Genomic DNA, 21,188 nt, shown 5'->3' on the forward strand with positions numbered 1-21,188 from the left:
TACACCCGCCTTCATAGTCCATTACGAAACCCCTAGTTTTGTGAAATGTATGTTCAAATTTTGAGTTGGTTCCATTACTAAATTTGTTTGCAGTTTCAAATAGTGTCTACTTTAGGAAATATATATAGTGAGGTAGAATATCATCGCCAGTGTTGATCTGTATCGTCGTATTATAGCACATTATAGATTGTCTATATGTTACCATCATGTGGAGAGGGAGGATGTTCTCAGTAAACAGCAGTCTCTGTACCTTTGCTGTTCCAGTTTGCGAGCCATAGAAGATTTTTACTCCAGACACGTGAGCAGCCGAAGTGTCTCTGTCAGAGTGGTCGCTGATCTTCTCAGCTTTGGAGGACTTGTTCTGAAAAAAATAAAAATCATACAAACATAAGTTTAACAAATGAAAGTCTGCCTCAGATCTTAGATCAACGCTTTCACTCCAAGAAAGTTTGGAAAACAGGAATCTGATTATTCATTCCAATCCAACTGATATGTGGGATATGTTGTCTTCACATCAGCAAAAGCTGGCACTATGACATGAAATGCATCTTTGGGGAGCAACATGTGACCAGATCATTGATGGAGTGGAGTCATACATGTTAGTCTGTGTATAGTTGTGTTCCCACGTAACGTCGACGTGAGCAGTCCTGGAACACTGAGGTGCTTCGTTTAAAGAAGTCACTTAGGAACAAACAAGACAATATGTCTCCCATAACACATGAAGCTTAGCAGGACGGTCAACTCACCTGCTTCAGAGCCACCTTCAGTGAGAACCAGATCCCAAGGAGCAGCGCGGCGGCTGAATACAAGTACAGCCTGTTGTGCCACACCGACTTGAGATAGCTCTCACTGGGAATGAGGGCATTTTGTGAGACTGAAGGGAGAAAGGGGTGTTAGCTTATTGAATCCTCCGTTTTCACGTGTATCAATAATGACGGTTAGCTAACTTCACCACCAGCTCAGATGCAACGCAGCACATGTCGCTAACTCGAAAGCAGCGACCTCAGGTCATCTAGCAATACATGCTAGCTAGCAATGTTAACAACAATGTCCAAAACATAGCGCCAAATTAGTTTCCTGTGTCGTTCATATTTAAAATGAGCTCACCTTTATTATCCGAGGCCGACATGCGACTTATGCAGAGCGTAACAACCACGAAGACGCTCAGCATCGCCGCAAATGATGAAAAATACACAGTCCTCTCTGCAGCTGATGTTGAGTGCAACCTGTCTCTAGCCAATGAGCATGCTGGGAAGTGTAGTTCTCTGTGACCGCAGTCTGTGCGATTTTTAAAGCGGTGGTAGCCTATGGTGGCAAAACATATATATCGATCTCTTGTCCAAACTTGCTTGCCAAACATGGGCTATCATTTTTTTAATTATTATTGTAGAAAATAAGATTTGTAGCAAAAACAAAGTGTAGGATTATTTGGAGTTATATTTAGAAAAAAATATCATTACACACAGGCACGTGCACAGACATTTTGGGGGGCAGGTGCTCAAACCCAAAAAAAGGGCACCCAATGCCAAAAAAAAAAATTCTGACAGAGTTGAAGCATAAGCAACAATACACTGATGATGCTGTCCTCGACCTGCATTTCCTCTGGGCAGCATCAGACCACTAGCTTACATTTTCTTTATGAATAAAGATTAATTATTATAGAGCAACAACAGTACAAGCGTTCTGATTGGCTAATGGGTCTTCATGCCAGCCACGTATTGCCCTCCTCGCTGGTCTGATACGGATCCGTATTGCCCTCTTATGTCATTTTCAAAATGAGAGATATTGATAGACATCAACAGCCAAGAGCAGTGGTCCTCAAACTAAGGCCGAATACGGCCCGCCTCCACATTTGGCCCGGCCCTCTGAACAAGAGAGGCCATATGATATATTTTTTTCAGTCTGGCCACGCAAATCCTAGACTAGTGAGCGTCGCGGAGCATGTCGGGGCGAAATTCTCACAAGAACTCAAATAAATGCCCTGTCGGATATTAAAACACATTTGGGGTGAGTTTATGACAGAGAGAGTAACTTTTATTCTTAAATACTGATGAATGAAAAAAGTGGGCTCCAGCAAAAAGGGCACTTTTCTCATCCAGGGCAAAGGGGCTGGTGCTTGAGCACCACTAGGGCTATATCTGTGCACGTGCCTGCTTACACATGAACACCACTTTTATAATTTGTGAACGTATTCGCAAGAAACGATAACGTTAGTCTATTAACCACCGTCGCATCAGCGAATATTCAACAAGGTTGTTAAGAGCGGACTGATCGGCGTGATGACGATGTGTAGTCACATGGAGCAAGTTTTTAGCAACAACCAAAACACAATAACACAATAAAATGTTCGATAAGAGGAACCCGGGAGTGCATCAATACTATCACACGTTCAGGTTTCAGGACCTGTTCCTGATGCACTTGAGTAGTCCTTACTGTATTGTTTCATTAATTATTTCATTTTCATGGAATTCCTTTTTGAAATCAACAGAACGAAACTGGAGCGGAACGGATGTTCGACGTCGATGTTTCACGACGGACACTCATGGAAACGCACTGATAGCGCACTGACGACGCAGTTATATGAAGCATACTATTTTTTCTCTTTGAACAGCAGCTTTGCAACCCAGCACTCGGTCCTGATAAAGATAAATATGTCTATATTTACGCCAACAAACCAAATACGACTGACAAATGTGGCGGTGGTGCGGATGAAGAAGGGAGGGAAGCGGTTTGAAATTGCCTGCTACAAGAATAAAGTTGTGAACTGGCGAGCCGGAGCGTGAGTAACATTCAACGTCAAACACTCACAAGCGTTGACATGTTTTGACCAAACAGCTACGAATTGTCTCTCAAAGTCCACGGACATTCACTGTCCGTCGATGCTCGTGTTTCGGTTTTACAGGCGACCGTTTAAACCAATTTTCAATAGCTGTCGTTTATTTTCTATATGATGTAGCTGTTAGGTTATATACGGTGTATCTATATGGAAGGGGTTGACATTGTATTGAAAAATGTGACAACGATGCATTCACGAGGACATCTGTAGCTATGTGTCTAGGGAGCCAAATACAGGCCAATGCCAATTAAGTATGGTCTGAAAACAACTTGCTAAACATAACTTGTAAACTAGCGTCAATTGTGTTTACTGTCAATTCCGTGAATCTGGCGTTTATAAAGTATTGATTCATAATTCTCGCGGTACCTATGCTTCCTGAAGGCAACGTAGTTGACGCAGGTCGTCAGCCTTCTCTGTTATGCTGTCACTCATGATACCACGCCCCTGTAGTTGAAACCACGCCCCCTCCGCCAGATCCCTGCCAAAAGTCTGAACCTGGAAAAAAACGATCTGAAAATGAAAAAAAGAACTGAACCTGGAAAAAGAAGATTGAAAGTTGAACATATAAAATCTGCTCCTAATTTTTTTTTAAAGAAACAAATGTTCATGTTATTTTTATTTTGAATACATTGTTTAATTTTTAAATGGTAAAGATCAAAACTTGAATTTTCAGGTTCAAATCTTTTTTTCAACACAACTATTGGTCTGGATTTTACTCCATATGTGTTCGTCTCTGAATGTCCACACATTGCGTTTTTCTTCCAGAGAGAAAGAACTGGACGAGGTTCTGCAGACACACTCTGTCTTCGTTAATGTGTCCAAAGGGCAGGTGGCGAAGAAGGATGACTTGACCAAGTCTTTTGGGACAGATGATCTGACAGAAATCTGTAAAGAGGTAAGAAGTATTTTCCTTCCCACGTATTATCCCAAAGGCCTCTGCTGTAATCACCTTCACTCTCCTCCGCCCCCCTCTGACAGATCCTGACCAAGGGAGAACTCCAAGTGTCAGACAAGGAAAGGCATTCTCAGCTGGAGACGATGTTCCGGGACATTGCGACTATCGTGGCAGAGAAATGCGTCAACCCTGAGACCAAGAGGCCATACACGGTCAATCTCATTGAGGCGGCGATGAAGGACATCCACTACTCTGTCAAGCCCAACAAGAGCTCGAAACAGCAGGTGAGGCACCGCATACGTCCGTCAGACTTCTCGTAATTTATAGACGAGGCAAAGGGCCGTTTCAACGCGGAGAATGTATTTGAGCTGCCGTCCCAGCAAAGATTTATTTTTGCAATTATGCATTACCATGTATTGTTCTTTTCAAAGTGTATGTGAGGACATCTGCAGAAGGATATAAATGTGTTTGTGTGCCATTGTGTAGACAGGAAGTGAGCTTTGTGAATGCACCAAGCGGCGCCTTTGTGTGAACATGCTTTTGCATTTCCAGTTGGCAGTGATGCATTTAACATAACACTCCGCAGAAGCGTATTATTATTGTTGTTGTTGTTGAGGTCATGGTCAGGTTTTGGGAAAGAAGGAACAGCTGTCTAAGTTCTGTATGGAGGATAAATCAACCCGTGACATTCTGCATCTTCGGTGCTTTTCTCGTTCACTTTAATCTGAAACGACGTTCCTTTTGCGCGACTTCTGACGAACTAGCCTGCCCGTTGTTCCCCTCAAGGCTCTGGAAGTGATCCGGCAGCTGAAGGAGTCCATGGAGATCCAGAGGGCCCACATGAGGCTGCGATTGGTGCTGCCAGCCAAGGAGGCCAAGAAGTTGAAGGAGAAGCTGAAACCACTCCTGCAGGTTGTGGAGAGTGAAGATTTTGATGAGCAGCTGGAAATGGTGAGGGGGGAGGGGCTTGGAGAATAATCTAAACTCCACACTTTTGACCTTCTCTGCCGACTTTTTTTTTGTAACATGTCCATTCTCTATTCCCTCTCCTGTGCCTCCTTCCTCCTCCTCAGGTGTGCCTGGTGGATCCCGGCTGCTTCAGGGAGATCGATGAGCTGATCCGCTGTGATACCAGAGGCCGAGGATCTCTGGAGGTTCTCAATCTGAAGGACGTGGAGGAGGGAGATGAGAAATTCTAGGAACCCCAGCCTGTCGGGACTCTGCACCTTATCCACACTAACGTGCCACACCTCGGCGCACAAAGAGTATATTTTCAAGGAAATTCATGCTAATTTACCTTTTCAGAGTTTCTATCATGTATTGGATTTGTCTAACTTTGCCAGATTTGCATGCTGGGTGGAATGTATTTTCGAAAGTGTGTTTGAGCATTCATACCCAAACACGCCGATCAGTAAATAGTTCTGTTTTGCATCCACCTATTTATTTAGGTTAATTTCTGTACGATTAACAGAACTTTTCTGCCTTCCATCAGCCTTTGTGTGCCATGTAGTCATGCTCAAATCCCAGTTTTATGGATCAATACTTCAAAACAACAACTTATATTTTGTCATAACGAACAAGCTTGCTCTGCAGCAAATAAATATGTAACTAAATTGTTTTGTTTCTGTGTAAGCTCAGTGGTTTTCCTAATACACACACAGTTTGTTGGAAAACAAAATGAAGTCACAGTTTGACAGAACTCCAAATATGTTGCAGCTTCAAGGCCAGTAAAAGGCAGAACATCCAGATCAGTGATATTTAAATAACTTCCATCTGTTCTACCTTTTGTGGAAAACATGCTGTAGAATAGAGAGTTATTACAGAGCAGGAAAAGTGCTCTACCGAATTTGCAGATCTCATCCAGGTGTGTCGTCTCCTCTCTTTCCGTCAACATGGCAACAAACTTGGAAAAAATAGAATTGGTCAAAATGAGCTCCGTTTCTCTGGTTAGTTTTTGAGTTACGACAAAGGCATGAATATTTATATGCATGTGTGTGTATATATATATATGTTTCTATATATTATATACGTGTGTGTATATATAGTTACCAACAGTTTTCCGAGCACAACATCATAGCCTGTAAACTAGGATTAAAAATAGATTTCTAAAAAAGTGCAAAAGAATGGCCCCTCATTAAAAAAAAGAAAACTGACAAGATACCATGAGATTATCTACATATTGTGCATCCCCTCTATGTTTGCATTATGACTGTTTCCATTGCGTTTTCAGACTATCATTAAGTCGATTTTAAGTATCAAAAACATTTTTCGTTATTAAAACATTGTAACAATACACACATATTATGGATCGATATATGGATCACTTTAACCTGCTGACAATTCACTTTAATCACTACCTTGTATATATATATGTTGTATTCCTCTGTACATTTAATTTTGTTATTGTATTATGTTTATTAATGCTCTAATGTGCACCCGCTGCTGTGATCCTGCAATTTCCCCATTGTGGGACTAATAAAGGATTATCTAATCTAATATTCATCCATCATGTGGATTGCACAGTCACATCACTCACACACACTCTCCCCCCTCAGATGTGCTCGCATCTGCGCTCAGACTGGCTATTTGTGATATATGATATACCTGTAGCGTGAGACATTCTTGCAGCTCTCTCCGTTATTACAGTCACCAAAGTGGTTATCTAGTAGCTCCTAGTAGCTAGCATTCACGGGAGAAAAAGGACAGACACCAACCTCTCTTCAGTCTGGGAACTCACGCAGTGTTTATTCTGCGCATGCGCACAACAGCACCCCAATTTACACAGGTAAACATGAACTTGTTACATTACTGCACAGTGCACTCAACATGGCTTTTCTACTAAGGAATATGCTCAACAATACCTTTATTCGTCCCACAGTGAGGACATTTCAAAAGTCAACACAGTCCTGCTGATCCGGCTTAGTGGGTGACTGGACTCCTCCTGCCCCCCCAGCCCCGGCCGCTCTGCATCTGGTGGTGAGAACCGCTCCCCCGGCCACCATCAGGACTAAGGAGATCCACCCGAGGTACAGCGCCGGGCCCCAGTCCCTCCGCAGCAGCACGGCGCCCTCCAGCGGCTGCCCGGTGAGGTGGCACGTCCAGGCGGTGGGAACCAGCAGCAGGAGCCCGGACAGGACGAAGAGGGTGCCAGAAAACACCAGGCCAAACGCAGGGAACCACACGACCCCCGTGACTCCGATCGCCGTGGCGAAACTCCCGGCCCCAATGGCGGCCATGACGAGGGCCCGCCACGTCCGAAAGTTCCCGGAGAGAGACATGAGGGACTGGTAAAAAGAGCAGTGTAAGCTGCCGTCGTGGGACAGATCCCAGTGATCCCATTCCAGCCACACCCCGTCCCAGTAGGCCGGCAGGGTGGCCGTGACGTTGTCCACGGTGCCGCTCACCGTCCACAGGGCCAGGCAGCGCGTCAGGATGGCGCACAGCCACCCGGCGATGGCCACACCGAGGGCAGCGAGCTCCAGCTGCCGCTGCATGGCTCCCGGCCTGCCCTGATCCTCCTCCCCTTCTCTGCGGGCCGAACCAGAGGCTGCAGGCGTTGGGGTTGGGGTGCTTTGTTTAGTTTGAGACCTTCTGTGTATGTTTTGCGTGTGTACTCTGTTTGTTTTGCGTGTCTGTTCAGAGAAGGGTGGAGCCTCCACAAAAAACGTGTCTCCCTCCACAGAGGGGGTGGAGGGAGACAAGTTTTTTGGCATTCGCGAAAAGGGAGGCACGGCCTTGGGTGGAGGGGACATCCTTCTGTTTTCTCTGCCATGGTTTTAAAACACTCTGTCTCCCAGTTGTTTTGGAGAGAGAGAGAGAGAGAGAGTCCCTCAGTAAACATTGTGAATATGAATTATGGTCTCAATCTCTAGTTGCAAGTCTTCTTCAATACAGCGTGATGTTCATTTAGTAAATGATGGTCCATTAAGAGTCAGACAGACCATAAAGTTGGGTATGCGTCAGAGCGAGGATTACTTTGATTGACAGGTTGCTGCCTCTACCAGAGCTGCACACGGCGCCTCTTTGTACCTCCTCCACATTACAAATATGGTCTCTTCCGTTTATTGGTTGCCAAAAAAACAACACAGCGACGGCTGTAATCTAAGATGCTGATGCCAAATCGGTGAACTCAAGGCTTCATAACAGTTCCCAAACCAACGGGTCACGACGACTACGTCCATTTCCTTTTTACAGACTGGTTCACTCTAGATTCTCAAATGCTAATCACAAGCATTTTAAAAACGCCAAACATGTTTTCCGTTTGGAGGTTTTAACAAACATGATTAATGTGATTCGCTTCACGCTCCGCTACAGTGGGATAAATCACCTCTGGCCTGCTTTCTGAAGGATGATTCCTTTTTCACAGACGGCTGTTATTTCAAAAGATGTCAGATAATCGTGTCTTACTACAATAATTGGTAAAGGTCTTCAACTTGACACTGTGTGTGATGGAAATGTTGTGAGCAGATGAGCTGGAGACTGAAGAAGCAGCGGGAGACTCGGTGTCTTAAACTGAAGGTTTATTGAAGAAATCAAGAAGAGAAGCCACACACAGCAATACAAGTGAGAAAAAAAAATGTGATCAAGATGCATCGCCAACTTCAATTCATACGTTTTTTGCTCTTCAAAGGGTATTTAACCTGTGCTGGATGTACAGAATTGTGGAAATACTAAATACGGTTGTTTCCCAGCCAGGCTTATACGCGTACAAATGCAGGCAGAGATCATGACGTTGTTTCTTCTGCAAGCCTCTGGGTGTGTGTGTGTGTGTGTGTGTGTTGTGATCTTTAGACATTGGACTCCCCTCATGCCCCTCGATGCAGGATTCCATGAAGAGAGACAGCAGAGCTCCTCTATCAGTACCTACTGCTCTGGGCCTTAAGGAAGGTCAACCTGGTCTGGATAACGGATAATCCACAAGTCTCTAAAAGGACATCATATTAGAATGACCTGCAAAGCACACCGTAAGAGTCCTTCTATATGTTCAAACACATTTAGTTGTTTAATATCTACATACAGCCCATTGCATCATATCATACAGTTCAATGCATGCATCCTTCAGTGGGGACTTGATCGATGCCCTCACACGTAGTTCTTGATGGCGTAGCTGCTGCCCGTGGGTGTCTTGGCCAGCATGTACCTGCCGGAGGGGAACCCGGCCCTCTGTGACGGGCAGCTCGTGCACAGTATGGCCCCCCTGCAGAACAGCAAGCCGGACACGACAAAGCCGATGTATATGGCCGCCCCGAGCTCCCTCTTGAGCACCTCGGGGACGAGCGGGTTGTGGAAGTCCCTGATGACGGAGTTGGCCGTCCAGGAGACGGCGACCACGGTGACGAGTGCCGCCAGGCAGAAGACGGCCCCGGAGCCCAGCACCAGCCGCGCCTTGAGCGCTGGGTGGCCCAGGCAGTTGGTGCAGCGCGCCCCCAGGAGGAAGACCAGGAAGCCCAGGCACCCCAGCACCAGGCCGATGCAGATGAGGCCGCGGGCCGCCTGCAGGTCCGGCGACAGGTCCAGTAGGGCGTCGTAGAGCTTGCACTGCATCTGGCCGGTGTACTCGCTGACGCAGGTCATCCACAGGCCCTCCCAGAACACCTGCATGACCACCAGCTGGGTGCCGATGAACGCCGTCACCTTCCACATGGGCAGGGCGCAGATCAGGATGGTCCCGGCGACGCCAATCATGGACAGGCTAATGCCCAGCTCCTGCACAGCCATGGGACAGCGGGGGGGGGGGGGGACTCTCTCACAGCCTGGGGGACACCGAGGGGGAAGAGGAGCATCATCACGTTTATGTATGGCTTTAACCCACAAGAAGGAACGATGTACACTAAAGAAATAGAAAGAGACAAGCTGCACAAGGAGTCTGTGCAGGCCAACTGGGTACATTATGATCAGATGTGATGATGACACCAACCGCAGAGATACGTTTCCGTACTTCTCAGGTTGTTTTCTGTCACCGGTGTCATCGGCTAAAGATGGCCGATGGTTAGCCATGAAGGCAAATGTCCACAAGGTTGCAGTATGTCACAATGACAAGGAATCGGGTTGTGCTGATGACTGGAGGCAAAGACAATCTGTTGTTTTTTTTCATTTTAAAATATGTATCTCAAAATTCAAAGTTAGAAATTTGAAGTAAAAAAAATGTACGATGTGTATATCAAGTGTCATCTTCTGTTAAAGAACAGTTGCTGACATTAATCTTAGTCTTTTAATATTCAGTGCTGAATCCACTTATTTTTGTGTGGTGTTGCAGGAGAATTATCACACTTTGATTTTTCACAAATCTTTTATATTTAAGAATATATTTTAGACAACAACAACAACAAAAATCAATGTCGAAATGTTGTTTCATAATCAAAGCTAAAGACATTTCACAACAAGAAAAAAAGCAGTTATTCGTATAATTTGAGCAATTATTGTAGGCGTACATTTTCTTTTGAATAACTAATTGTATGCATGTCTCATTCAGTCTCATTCAATCTCTAATCACCCATTTTTGACGGCAGTGAGTTGTTCAAGTGAGAAAAAGGAAAATGTATTTCACGAACACCATCAACGGGTGGGTTTAACGTCTGACCTCCAAATCCAAGGCAGACGGTCAAGTCACTTTACATGAGAGGTCATGAATCTTTCACTCCTCCTAAAGGTGGAATAATCATTGATTTTCGTCAACGCCTGTCCTCATTTCACTCGTGCGCATCCCCTCTATGTTTGCATTATATGACTGTTTCCATTGCGTTTTCAGACTATCATTAAATCGATTTTAAGTTTCAACATTTGTTTTCGTTATTAAAACATTGTAACAATCATAATTATTAATAAAGTAAACGTATCAGAGGGCTGTAGTGTCTTAATGTACTAATAGTACCAATCGTACCACAGGAGTGTCATACAGTGCTATTGCTTCACCTCCCAAGATCAGTTAAACCAGTGCATCATGAAATAAATACACACATATTCATCCATCATGTGGATTGCCCAGTCACATCACTCACACACACCCTCCTCCCTCAGATGGGTTCGCATCTGCGCTCATACTGGCTATTTGTGAACACAGTCCTGCTGATCCGGCTCAGTGGGTGACTGGACTCCTCCTGCCCCCCCAGCCCCGGCCGCTCTGCCGGCCTCTCCGCGATGTGGCATCTGGTGGTGAGAACCGCTCCCCCGGCCACCATCAGGACTAAGGAGATCCACCCGAGGTACAGCGCCGGGCCCCAGTCCCTCCGCAGCAGCACGGCGCCCTCCAGCGGCTGCCCGGTGTGGTGGCACGTCCAGGCGGTGGGAACCAGCAGCAGGAGCCCGGACAGGACGAAGAGGGCGCCAGAAAACACTTTGAATTGGCCACGCGGGGAACCACACGACCCCGTGGCTCCGATCGCCGTGGCGAAACCCCCGGCCCGAATGGCGGCCATGCCGAGGGCCCGCCACGTCCGAAAGTTCGGAGAGAGACATGAGGGACTGGTAAAACGAGCAGTGTAAGCTGCCGTCGTGGGACAGATCCCAGTGATCCCATTCCAGCCACACCCGTCCCAGTAGGCCGGCAGGGTGGCCGTGACGTTGTCCACGGTGCCGCTCACCGTCCACAGGGCCAGGCAGCGCGTCAGGATGGCGCACAGCCACCCGGCGAGGGCCACACCGAGGGCAGCGAGCTCCAGCTGCCGCTGCATGGCTCCCGGCCTGCCCTGATCCTCCTCCCCTTCTCTGCGGGCCGAACCAGAGGCTGCAGGCGTTGGGGTTGGGGTGCTTTGTTTAGTTTGAGACCTTCTGTGTATGTTTTGCGTGTGTACTCTGTTTGTTTTGCATGTCTATTCAGAGAAGGGTGGAGGGAGACCAGTTCTTTGGCATTCGCGAAAAGGGAGGCACTGCCTTGGGTGGAGGAGGGACATCCTTCTGTTTTCTCTGCCATGGTTTCAAAACAATCTCTTTCTCCCAGTTGTTTTGGAGAGAGAGAGAGAGAGAGAGAACAGAGCCTCCACTGTGTCTGATTGTTCAGCCGACTTGGACATGATTTAAAGAGCACAAGCTCCAACACCCAACTTATGAATTCATCTTGTGTCTTACACGTGCGTTCTCTCTACTGACCAGCAGGGGGCGACTGCTCTTGTTGACAAATGAAGTCTTTGAAAAAATGACTCTACTTGTCCCTTGATTTATTCCCTCAGTAAACATTGTGAATATGAGTTCATGGTCTCAATCTCTAGTTGCAAGGCTTCTTCAATACAGCGTGATGTTCATTTCGTAAATTATGGTCCATTAAGAGTCAGACAGACCATAAAGTTGGGTATGCTTCAGAGCGAGGATTACTTTGATTGACAGGTTGCTGCCTCTACCAGAGGTGCACACGGCGCCTCTTTGTACCTCCTCCACATTACAAATATGGTCTCTTCCGTTTATTGGTTGCCAAAAAAACAACACAGCGACGGCTGTAATCTAAGATGCTGATGCCAAATCGGTGAACTCAAGGCTTCATAACAGTTCCCAAACCAACGGGTCACGACGACTACGTCCATTTCCATTTACAGACTGGTTCACTCTAGATTATCAAATGCTAATCACAAGCATTTTAAAAACGCCAAACATGTTTTCCGTTTGGAGGTTTTAACAAACATGATTAATGTGATTCGCTTCACGCTCCGCTACAGTGGGATAAATCACCTCTGGCCTGCTTTCTGAAGGAGGATTCCTTTTTCACAGACGGCTGTCATTTCAAAAGATGTCAGATAATCGTGTCTTACTACAATAATTGGTAAAGGTCTTCAACTTGACACTGTGTGTGATGGAAATGTTGTGAGCAGATGAGCTGGAGACTGAAGAAGCAGCGGGAGACTCGGTGTCTTAAACTGAAGGTTTATTAAGAAGAGAAGCAACACACAGCAATACAAGTGAGAAAAAAATATGTGATCAAGATGCATCGCCAACTTCAATTCATACGTTTTTTGCTCTTCAAAGGGTATTTAACCTGTGCTGGATGTACAGAATTGTGGAAATACTAAATACGGTTGTTTCCCAGCCAGGCTTATACGCGTACAAATGCAGGCAGAGATCATGACGTCGTTTCTTCTGCAAGCCTCTGTGTGTGTGTGTGTGTGTGTGTGTGTGTTGTGATCTTTAGACATTGGACTCCCCTCATGCCCCTCGATGCAGGATTCCATGAAGAGAGACAGCAGAGCTCCTCTATCAGTACCTACTGCTCTGGGCCTTAAGGAAGGTCAACCTGGTCTGGATAACGGATAATCCACAAGTCTCTAAAAGGACATCATATTAGAATGACTTGCAAAGCACACCGTAAGAGTCCTTCTATATGTTCAAACACATTTAGTTGTTTAATATCTACATACAGCCCATCATATCATACAGTTCAATGCATGCATCCTTCAGTGGGGACTTGATCGATGCCCTCACACGTAGTTCTTGATGGCGTAGCTGCTGCCCGTGGGTGTCTTGGCCAGCATGTACCTGCCGGAGGGGAACCCGGCCCTCCGTGGCGGGCAGCTCGTGCACAGTATGGCCCCCCCGCAGAACAGCAAGCCGGACACGACAAAGCCGATGTATATGGCCGCCCCGAGCTCCCTCTTGAGCACCTCGGGGACGAGCGGGTTGTGGAAGTCCCTGATGACGGAGTTGGCCGTCCAGGAGACGGCGACCACGGTGACGAGTGCCGCCAGGCAGAAGACGGCCCCGGAGCCCAGCACCAGCCGCGCCTTGAGCGCTGGGTGGCCCAGGCAGTTGGTGCAGCGCGCCCCCAGGAGGAAGACCAGGAAGCCCAGGCACCCCAGCACCAGGCCGATGCAGATGAGGCCGCGGGCCGCCTGCAGGTCCGGCGACAGGTCCAGTAGGGCGTCATAGAGCTTGCACTGCATCTGGCCGGTGTACTCGCTGACGCAGGTCATCCACAGGCCCTCCCAGAACACCTGCATGACCACCAGCTGGGTGCCGATGAACGCCGTCACCTTCCACATGGGCAGGGCGCAGATCAGGATGGTCCCGGCGACGCCAATCATGGACAGGCTAATGCCCAGCTCCTGCACAGCCATGGGACAGCGGGGGGGACTCTCTCACAGCCTGGGGGACACCGGGGGGGAAGAGGAGCATCATCACGTTTATGTATGGCTTTAACCCACAAGAAGGAACGATGTACACTAAAGAAATAGAAAGAGACAAGCTGCACAAGGAGTCTGTGCAGGCCAACTGGGTACATTATGATCAGATGTGATGATGACACCAACCGCAGAGATACGTTTCCGTACTTCTCAGGTTGTTTTCTGTCACCGGTGTCATCGGCTAAAGATGGCCGATGGTTAGCCATGAAGGCAAATGTCCACAAGGTTGCAGTATGTCACAATGACAAGGAATCGGGTTGTGCTGACGACTGGAGGCAAAGACAATCTGTTGTTTTTTTCATTTTAAAATATGTATCTCAAAATTCAAAGTTTGAAATTTGAAGTAAAAAAAATGAAAGATGTGTATATCAAGTGTCATCTTCTGTTAAAGAACAGATGCTGACATTAATCTTCGTCTTTTAATATTCAGTGCTGAATCCACTTATTTTTTTGTGGTGTTGCAGGAGAATTATCACACTTTGATTTTTCACAAATCTTTTATATTTAAGAATATATTTTAGACAACAACAACAAAAATCAATGTCGAAATGTTGTTTCATAACCAAAGCTAAAGACATTTCACAACAAGAATAAAAGCAGTTATTCGTATAATTTGAGCAATTATTGTAGGCGTACATTTTCTTTTGAATAACTAATTGTATGCATGTCTCATTCAGTCTCATTCAATCTATAATCACCCATTTTTGACCGCAGTGAGTTGTTCAAGTGAGAAAAAAGGAAAATGTATGTCACTAACACCATCAACGGGTGGGTTTAACGTCTGACCTCCAAATCCAAGGCAGACGGTCAAGTCACTTTACATGAGAGGTCATGAATCTTTCACTCCTCCTAAAGGTGAAATAATCATTGATCCTCATCAACATCTGTCTTCATTTCACTCGTTTCACGACAACACAGAGTCGCTGAGGAGAAAAGCATGAAGGCAAACGGCCGAGGAAGCAGGAACGCTCTTCTTCCGGAGACCTTTGAGTAACTCGCCCCTCCCTCCTGTCTCTCTGACATGCAGCTGATTGCATGAGATAACTCCATTTTAATTACTTTAATGCATGTAACGCTTACATATTATATTATTTTTGTATTGGTTAAGTTGTTTTACTATTAAGGCTGCAAACGTTGACGTTTGAAAGCACGTCATGCTTTACACGCAATGGCCAACCGGATAATAAACCACTGAGTCACCATCTTTGTTCCCTGGATAGTGATCTCAGATATGCACCTGTCGAACTGGTTTTAAGTAACCTCCGGTGCTTTATTTTTAATTTTTAAAAGGTACAAAAATAGGAAGCATAGAAAGGGAACAACACTTACAATGGAAAGTCATTTATTGTGAAACAAAATTGATTTACAAGTTTCAAAAAGGTGCAAAGTGCCAAGTGAACCAACCACTTTCCCAAAGATATAAAACACAGAGCTTTTATGATTTAAACCACCACCGGCTAAATGTTCATTATCAACAACATTCAAAGCCATCTCAGACAGAAAGCTTCTTCAAACAGTGATTCTCTTAATATCTTAATCATTATAAAGTGCGTATTTCCTTCATTGTGGTCCTTTTTCTTCAAGTTTCACAGCCGCTGATGAAACACCTGAGATTATTTGACTTCTCATTTGCCCCTTTAGAAATCTGAGATACGTCTTGTTTGGTATAAACGAGTAGATGGATTCCTCTTTGCCGTTTCCTCCAGAATTGTTCAGGAGGTACTTCACCGAGGGGTTTTTGTCCTCCTTGCGGGGACAGCCGGCACACAGAAGCGCTCCTCCCAAGAGCAGAAGGGCCCCGGCCCCCCAGCCGATGTACAGAGAGGCCCCCAGCTCTCTTTTCAGGGCGTACATCAGCATGGGGTTGTAGAAGTCCCTTATGATAATGGAGGCGGTCCATGAAACGGCGATAAGGCAGAGGAGCCCGCTGATGATCAGCAACACGCCTGCTGCCACAGAGGCCCTCGCCTTGGCCCTCTCGTTTGGGATAAAGTTGGTACACTTCCCGCCGAAGAACGCTATGAAGATCCCCACGATGCCGGTGACGATGGAAACCACCATCAGGTACCGGGCCGCCTGCAGGTCGCTGCTCAGAGCCAGCATGGAGTCGTACACCTTACACTGCAGCTGGCCTGTGCTCTGGACCACGCAGTTCATCCAGATGCCCTCCCAGATGACCTGGGATGTCACTATGTTGCTGCCGATGAAGGACGTGACCCGCCACATGGGCGTGCCGCAGACGATGAGCACCCCGATCCAGCCAAGCAGGCCCATGGCGCACCCCGTCATCTGCAACCCCATGGAAGTCATCGCCTTCCCTCTCCGAGTGTGACTCTGGGAGAATGCTTGAAGCCGATCCGGGTGTTTACGTTCATCTGAGGCAGAGTTACAATGAAGAAGGTGAGGCGTGAAAGCGTAGCTTTTAAGGACACAGAATACCAGCTGCGCAGGATTCTTTGTGTGCGGGACAATAAAAGGGTTGGGGCTCCACTTATTCTTCTGGGTGAGGATGAGGATCGTGTTGCAAAGAAAGGTTTTGTTGGTACTCTCAACAAGGAAAAGTACGGATGTGGCCCAAGATTTAGTCACGTGTAAATGTGAGGCAAAGGGAGGGTCTGAGTGGCGCTGATGTTGACGTGACACATGTTTTAAGAGGAAGTCAAAATAAATCACCGCTGGTCGTGAGTGAAACATACTGTGCATACTCCGAGAAGAAGGAGGGGAAACTGAAATATTATTGTGCACAGAACGAAGATGTTGGACAATAACCGTCTGCCTCCGCTCATGTAGCTCTGAATTAGCAGAGCTAATAATGCATAATGCACATTATTTATGTGCATCTGTCTGCCGAAATATTTTTTTAAACACCTTCACGAAGGCGATGCTTTCAATTTAGCTTTGTTACACAAATAAACAACTGCTCACAATTATAAATCTTAAAAGCTTCTTTTTTAAAAAAGTGGTAAATATATTTTCTTATTAGGTGCATCATACTTAAAAAGGCCTTCTACATGAGAAATAATTGGACTGAAACCAATTTTTCAATCACTGCTTTGTTACACTGTGATGCATGTTGCATTGTGTACTCTGAGAGTACACAGGGAGCTTTGCACACCGTCATTAATCCAAAAACAGGTTCAGTGAGATTTTTTCACTGGTGGCGGAGGGCAAGTTAGGAATGTGAAACTAGGTTTACATAAACAGAAACAATCAGGGGTCTTCAAACCGGTGAAACACCTTGTAATGCTGTGTTGACATTATCAGCGTAATGAGTTGTCTCTGCAGAAGTTGTTTCATGGGTATCATGCAATGACATTTATTTTTGCGACAAATACTCCTATTGCTCAGGTGGTTTTCTGCAACTTGTGGTTAAGTGTTTTGCTCAATGACACATTGACATGGTTCAACAGAGTGGGGATCGAACTGGTGATACTACTGATCCGCAGTCGCCCCAACTGTGATTTCTCTGTAAAATATTTTCAGGTTAACACCGTTAGCTCCGTCAGTACTGTTGCTGTTGTTTGACCGTTAGCCGCCGATTTAGACATCACTATTTTGAGAGCCGTGTGGAGGCAATTTGTCAATCAGAGATTTTATTTGTTCCCCTTTATTTTGTTATCATCCTTAAGGTTAGGGGACTTTTGTCTTTATGGTCACAGTATCAACTTATACTCGCAGTTTTTTGGGGGCCCCCGGGTATTCATTGTTTCCGACAGTTCATAGATTGGTTCAATCTGAAGAATGCTCATTTGGACACTAAAGATGAAGATAGATGAGATAAAGATGAACTAATTCAGTGTCAAATATACCATTCAATGGAAAAAATATCTAATAATAATATATTTTAATGTTAAGAATAGAGAGACGTCGATAGTTATTTCTTGTATTTCTAAATTGCTCGTTCACACTCTCGCTCACTGGTGACAGGTTCTAACTGTTATTCCTTTCATTTGCCTCAAGTAAAGCTAAATGTAAGCAGCAAACAATCGTTAACCACTACAGATATATTAGATATACAGCCTCATTCTGTAACTACCTGGACTTACCATTTCACTTCATGCATCATTTACTTTGAGCTAAACTCCTGGCTGTAATCCTGGCTGTTGTTGATGAGAGACGTTACTTGGCAGAGTGTGAAAGCCAGCACAGCAGCCTCCCCGAGGTCCGAGTGCCCGGGGATTATATCGTTAAGTATGATGATAAGCGAAAATGTACCAACCAGAACGCTGAAGCCCTCCTAAAATAGGCAGAACGACACCCTTGCTCGTAACTATATATGGTTAATAAGTGTTCATATTGTTGTTATTCTGCCAGTGTTTTGGGGTCTGGTGGACCCGCTGCATTTTGATTTTTTGTGATTCAACACAATCAAACAATTTTGATGTCAAAATACTCAACAGATGTTTACATCATCCAAATTACAAAGCAATATAAATAGCATATTTAATAATCCTTTACCTTTGTTCGATCAAATTTATGAATTAATGTGCTAATTGTTTTTTAAATATTTTCTTTATAAAATGTAATTTAAAAAGAAAATCAATTCTAATCAAAATATGAGTGATGCTCCTGGCCACATATTCTCTCATCCCTGTGTAGTGTACTCATGAGTACCACATTCTTGCCTTTCTTTGGCAAATAGGATACACAGACATGGAAGAGTTGACCGTCCTGTTCTGTGTAGTCAGCAGTTGGGATGGGAGCTCAGACCTTGGTCAGCTTCCTCTTTCGGAGCTCCTGTATGTGTTGTGTCCACTGAGTCCTTCTGAGGAGCTTCCCTGTATAGACGTGTACGTTCCAAGCATATGAGGAAGTGGCATCACAGGCAGCCCAGATCTTTATACCATATTTTGCAGGTGTAGATGTTATATACTGCTTACAGGGGCAGCTGCTCATCAATGGTGGCATTAGCCCAGGGTTGTAAAACCGGGGGAGGCGGTCCACCCACTTGTCCCACAGCGATGGCAGCTCGTTTGTTTCTCTGTCGTGGAGCTGGTCTGTCGTCTTGGTTATCAAAGCGGAAAATCCTGGAAATTATATGGAAGCTTTCCAGAGACATTGTTGCACGGAAAGGTTCTCTGCCATGGTTTCTGCATCCCACATGCTGGGGATTTCCCTTTGGACCCTTTGGACAGTGCGTGGTTCTTGTTTGTGTGTTCTGATACATGTTCTTCATAGAAAATGAGTCTAAGCTTGAAAACATAGATTTAATCTTAGGATTTTTCTTTTGATAAAAAATGAAAACGTGTCACATAGACCCGAACATCAAACAAGGGAGAATCCACTGAAGAACGAAATACAAACGGCAGGGTCCCGTGTTGAAGTGACCCGATGGAGGGTTACACATGTTCCGCTCATTAGAACATTGTATTGAAGTGAAACAATGACTATGAAGTTGACTTCCTGACTTTCAGCTTTACTGGACTTTGTGTAAGGACCCATACCTCAATTCATAAAGTAAAATGTAGAATTGTTTTCATGAATTAAGATCCATCTGTAAAGGTTTGTTTTATTAGTCAATCTCCCCCCAAAAAATTTAAATACTCCCTGCACCACAGATACATAATTACAGCTGAGAATAGTATAAATGTATTCATGTTTGACTAATATTTGCTAAAAATGACTTGTTAATTATTTCCCTTTATTGTCAATTGCAAGTCTACTTTAAGATGTACCAGCAGAAACCAATGTGCTTGGGCCTGCAGTGCCAGAGACTGAGGAGGGAAGTAAGAAAGAATGAGGACACAGTTGCTTTCTGCATTTTTTACAAACTCAATTCAAAGCAAATATGTCTTCATTGTTTAAATGCTGGTGCATTATGGGTATGGCTCTTAATCAGCGTGGAAATAAACTGTCGCCGATTCTATGACAAAGTTTTGGCTGCTACTCAACGCTGTAAAACTGGTTGAACTAGTTAAACGCCTGCATGACGATGTCGACACACCTGAACATTTTTTAACACACTTCGTTCAAATTCCTAATCTGTGAACTTTGACCATTTTATTTCTCGTCAACTAAGTTTCAGTCAGAAAGATGTCTGCTTCCTTTCTGTCAGCTCCCATGCTGACTGACTCTATTTGAGTTCTCAAAAACTAAATGTCTTGTATCTTCTATTCTCACGTGCCATGGTTTCAAAACAATCTCTTTCTCCCAGTTGTTTTGGAGAGAGAGAGAGAGAGAGAACAGAGCCTCCACTGTGTCTGATTGTTCAGCCGACTTGGACATGATTTAAAGAGCACAAGCTCCAACACCCAATTTATGAATTCATCTTGTGTCTTACACGTGCGTTCTCTCTACTGACCAGCAGGGGGCGACTGCTCTTGTTGACAAATGAAGTCTTTGAAAAAATGACTCTACTTGTCCCTTGATTTATTCCCTCAGTAAACATTGTGAATATGAGTTTATGGTCTCAATCTCTAATTGCAAGTCTTCTTCAATACAGCGTGATGTTCATTTAGTAAATGATGGTCCATTAAGAGTCAGACAGACCATAAAGTTGGGTATGCTTCAGAGCGAGGATTACTTTGATTGACAGGTTGCTGCCTCTACCAGAGCTGTACACGGCGCCTCTTTGTACCTCCTCCACATTACAAATATGGTCTCTTCCGTTTATTGGTTGCCAAAAAAACAACACAGCGACGGCTGTAATCTAAGATGCTGATGCCATATCGGTGAACTCAAGGCTTCATAACAGTTCCCAAACCAACGGGTCACGACGACTACGTCCATTTCCATTTTACAGACTGGTTCACTCTAGATTCTCAAATGCTAATCACAAGCATTTTAAAAACGCCAAACATGTTTTCCGTTTGGAGGTTTTAACAAACATGATTAATGTGATTCGCTTCACGCTCCGCTACAGTGGGATAAATCACCTCTGGCCTGCTTTCTGAAGGAGGATTCCTTTTTCACAGACGGCTGTCATTTCAAAAGATGTCAGATAATCGTGTCTTACTACAATAATTGGTAAAGGTCTTCAACTTGACACTGTGTGTGATGGAAATGTTGTGAGCAGATGAGCTGGAGACTGAAGAAGCAGCGGGAGACTCGGTGTCTTAAACTGAAGGTTTATTAAGAAGAGAAGCAACACACAGCAATACAAGTGAGAAAAAAATATGTGATCAAGATGCATCGCCAACTTCAATTCATACGTTTTTTGCTCTTCAAAGGGTATTTAACCTGTGCTGGATGTACAGAATTGTGGAAATACTAAATACGGTTGTTTCCCAGCCAGGCTTATACGCGTACAAATGCAGGCAGAGATCATGACGTCGTTTCTTCTGCAAGCCTCTGTGTGTGTGTGTGTGTTGTGATCTTTAGACATTGGACTCCCCTCATGCCCCTCGATGCAGGA

General features: G+C 45.1%; 5 protein-coding genes and 1 pseudogene across 5 annotated transcripts in view; 1 reads left to right on the forward strand and 5 right to left on the reverse strand.

The window, feature by feature from the left end:
- Nucleotides 1-1,220, reverse strand: part of tyw1 (tRNA-yW synthesizing protein 1 homolog (S. cerevisiae)) — a 72,858-nt gene extending 71,638 nt beyond the window's left edge. Inside the window, 3 exon segments of the mRNA XM_056440550.1 lie at nt 251-361; nt 747-874; nt 1,108-1,220. Coding sequence (XP_056296525.1) covers nt 251-361; nt 747-874; nt 1,108-1,171 — 303 coding nt within the window. The 5' untranslated portion in view covers nt 1,172-1,220.
- Nucleotides 1,221-2,529: 1,309 nt separating this feature from the next.
- On the forward strand, nt 2,530-5,347 carry sbds (SBDS ribosome maturation factor). Its single transcript, XM_056440981.1, has 5 exons — nt 2,530-2,779; nt 3,602-3,731; nt 3,815-4,015; nt 4,518-4,682; nt 4,805-5,347. The coding sequence occupies exons 1-5, from the start codon at nt 2,652-2,654 to the stop codon at nt 4,928-4,930; spliced, it is 750 nt and encodes a 249-aa protein (XP_056296956.1). The 5' UTR covers nt 2,530-2,651; the 3' UTR covers nt 4,931-5,347.
- Nucleotides 5,348-6,446: 1,099 nt separating this feature from the next.
- Nucleotides 6,447-7,730, reverse strand: LOC130210649 (claudin-4-like). The gene has a single exon (XM_056441118.1). The coding sequence runs from the start codon at nt 7,481-7,483 to the stop codon at nt 6,620-6,622; it is 864 nt and encodes a 287-aa protein (XP_056297093.1). The 5' UTR covers nt 7,484-7,730; the 3' UTR covers nt 6,447-6,619.
- A 504-nt stretch (nt 7,731-8,234) lies between these two features.
- On the reverse strand, nt 8,235-9,478 carry LOC130210650 (claudin-4-like). Its single transcript, XM_056441119.1, has one exon. It carries the CDS (start codon nt 9,447-9,449, stop codon nt 8,814-8,816), a length of 636 nt encoding a protein of 211 aa, XP_056297094.1. The 5' UTR covers nt 9,450-9,478; the 3' UTR covers nt 8,235-8,813.
- A 1,151-nt stretch (nt 9,479-10,629) lies between these two features.
- LOC130211150 (claudin-4-like) lies at nt 10,630-11,521 on the reverse strand (annotated as a pseudogene).
- Nucleotides 11,522-12,475: 954 nt separating this feature from the next.
- Nucleotides 12,476-16,184, reverse strand: LOC130211068 (claudin-4-like). Its single transcript, XM_056441668.1, has 2 exons — nt 15,638-16,184; nt 12,476-13,756 (listed from the first exon to the last, which is right to left on the reverse strand). Exons 1-2 carry the CDS (start codon nt 16,142-16,144, stop codon nt 13,133-13,135), a joined length of 1,131 nt encoding a protein of 376 aa, XP_056297643.1. The 5' UTR covers nt 16,145-16,184; the 3' UTR covers nt 12,476-13,132.
- Between the last annotated feature and the right edge of the window lie 5,004 nt (nt 16,185-21,188).

The sequence above is a fragment of the Pseudoliparis swirei genome, chromosome 20, assembly GCF_029220125.1.
Source record: "Pseudoliparis swirei isolate HS2019 ecotype Mariana Trench chromosome 20, NWPU_hadal_v1, whole genome shotgun sequence".
Taxonomy (NCBI): Eukaryota; Metazoa; Chordata; class Actinopteri; order Perciformes; family Liparidae; genus Pseudoliparis; species Pseudoliparis swirei.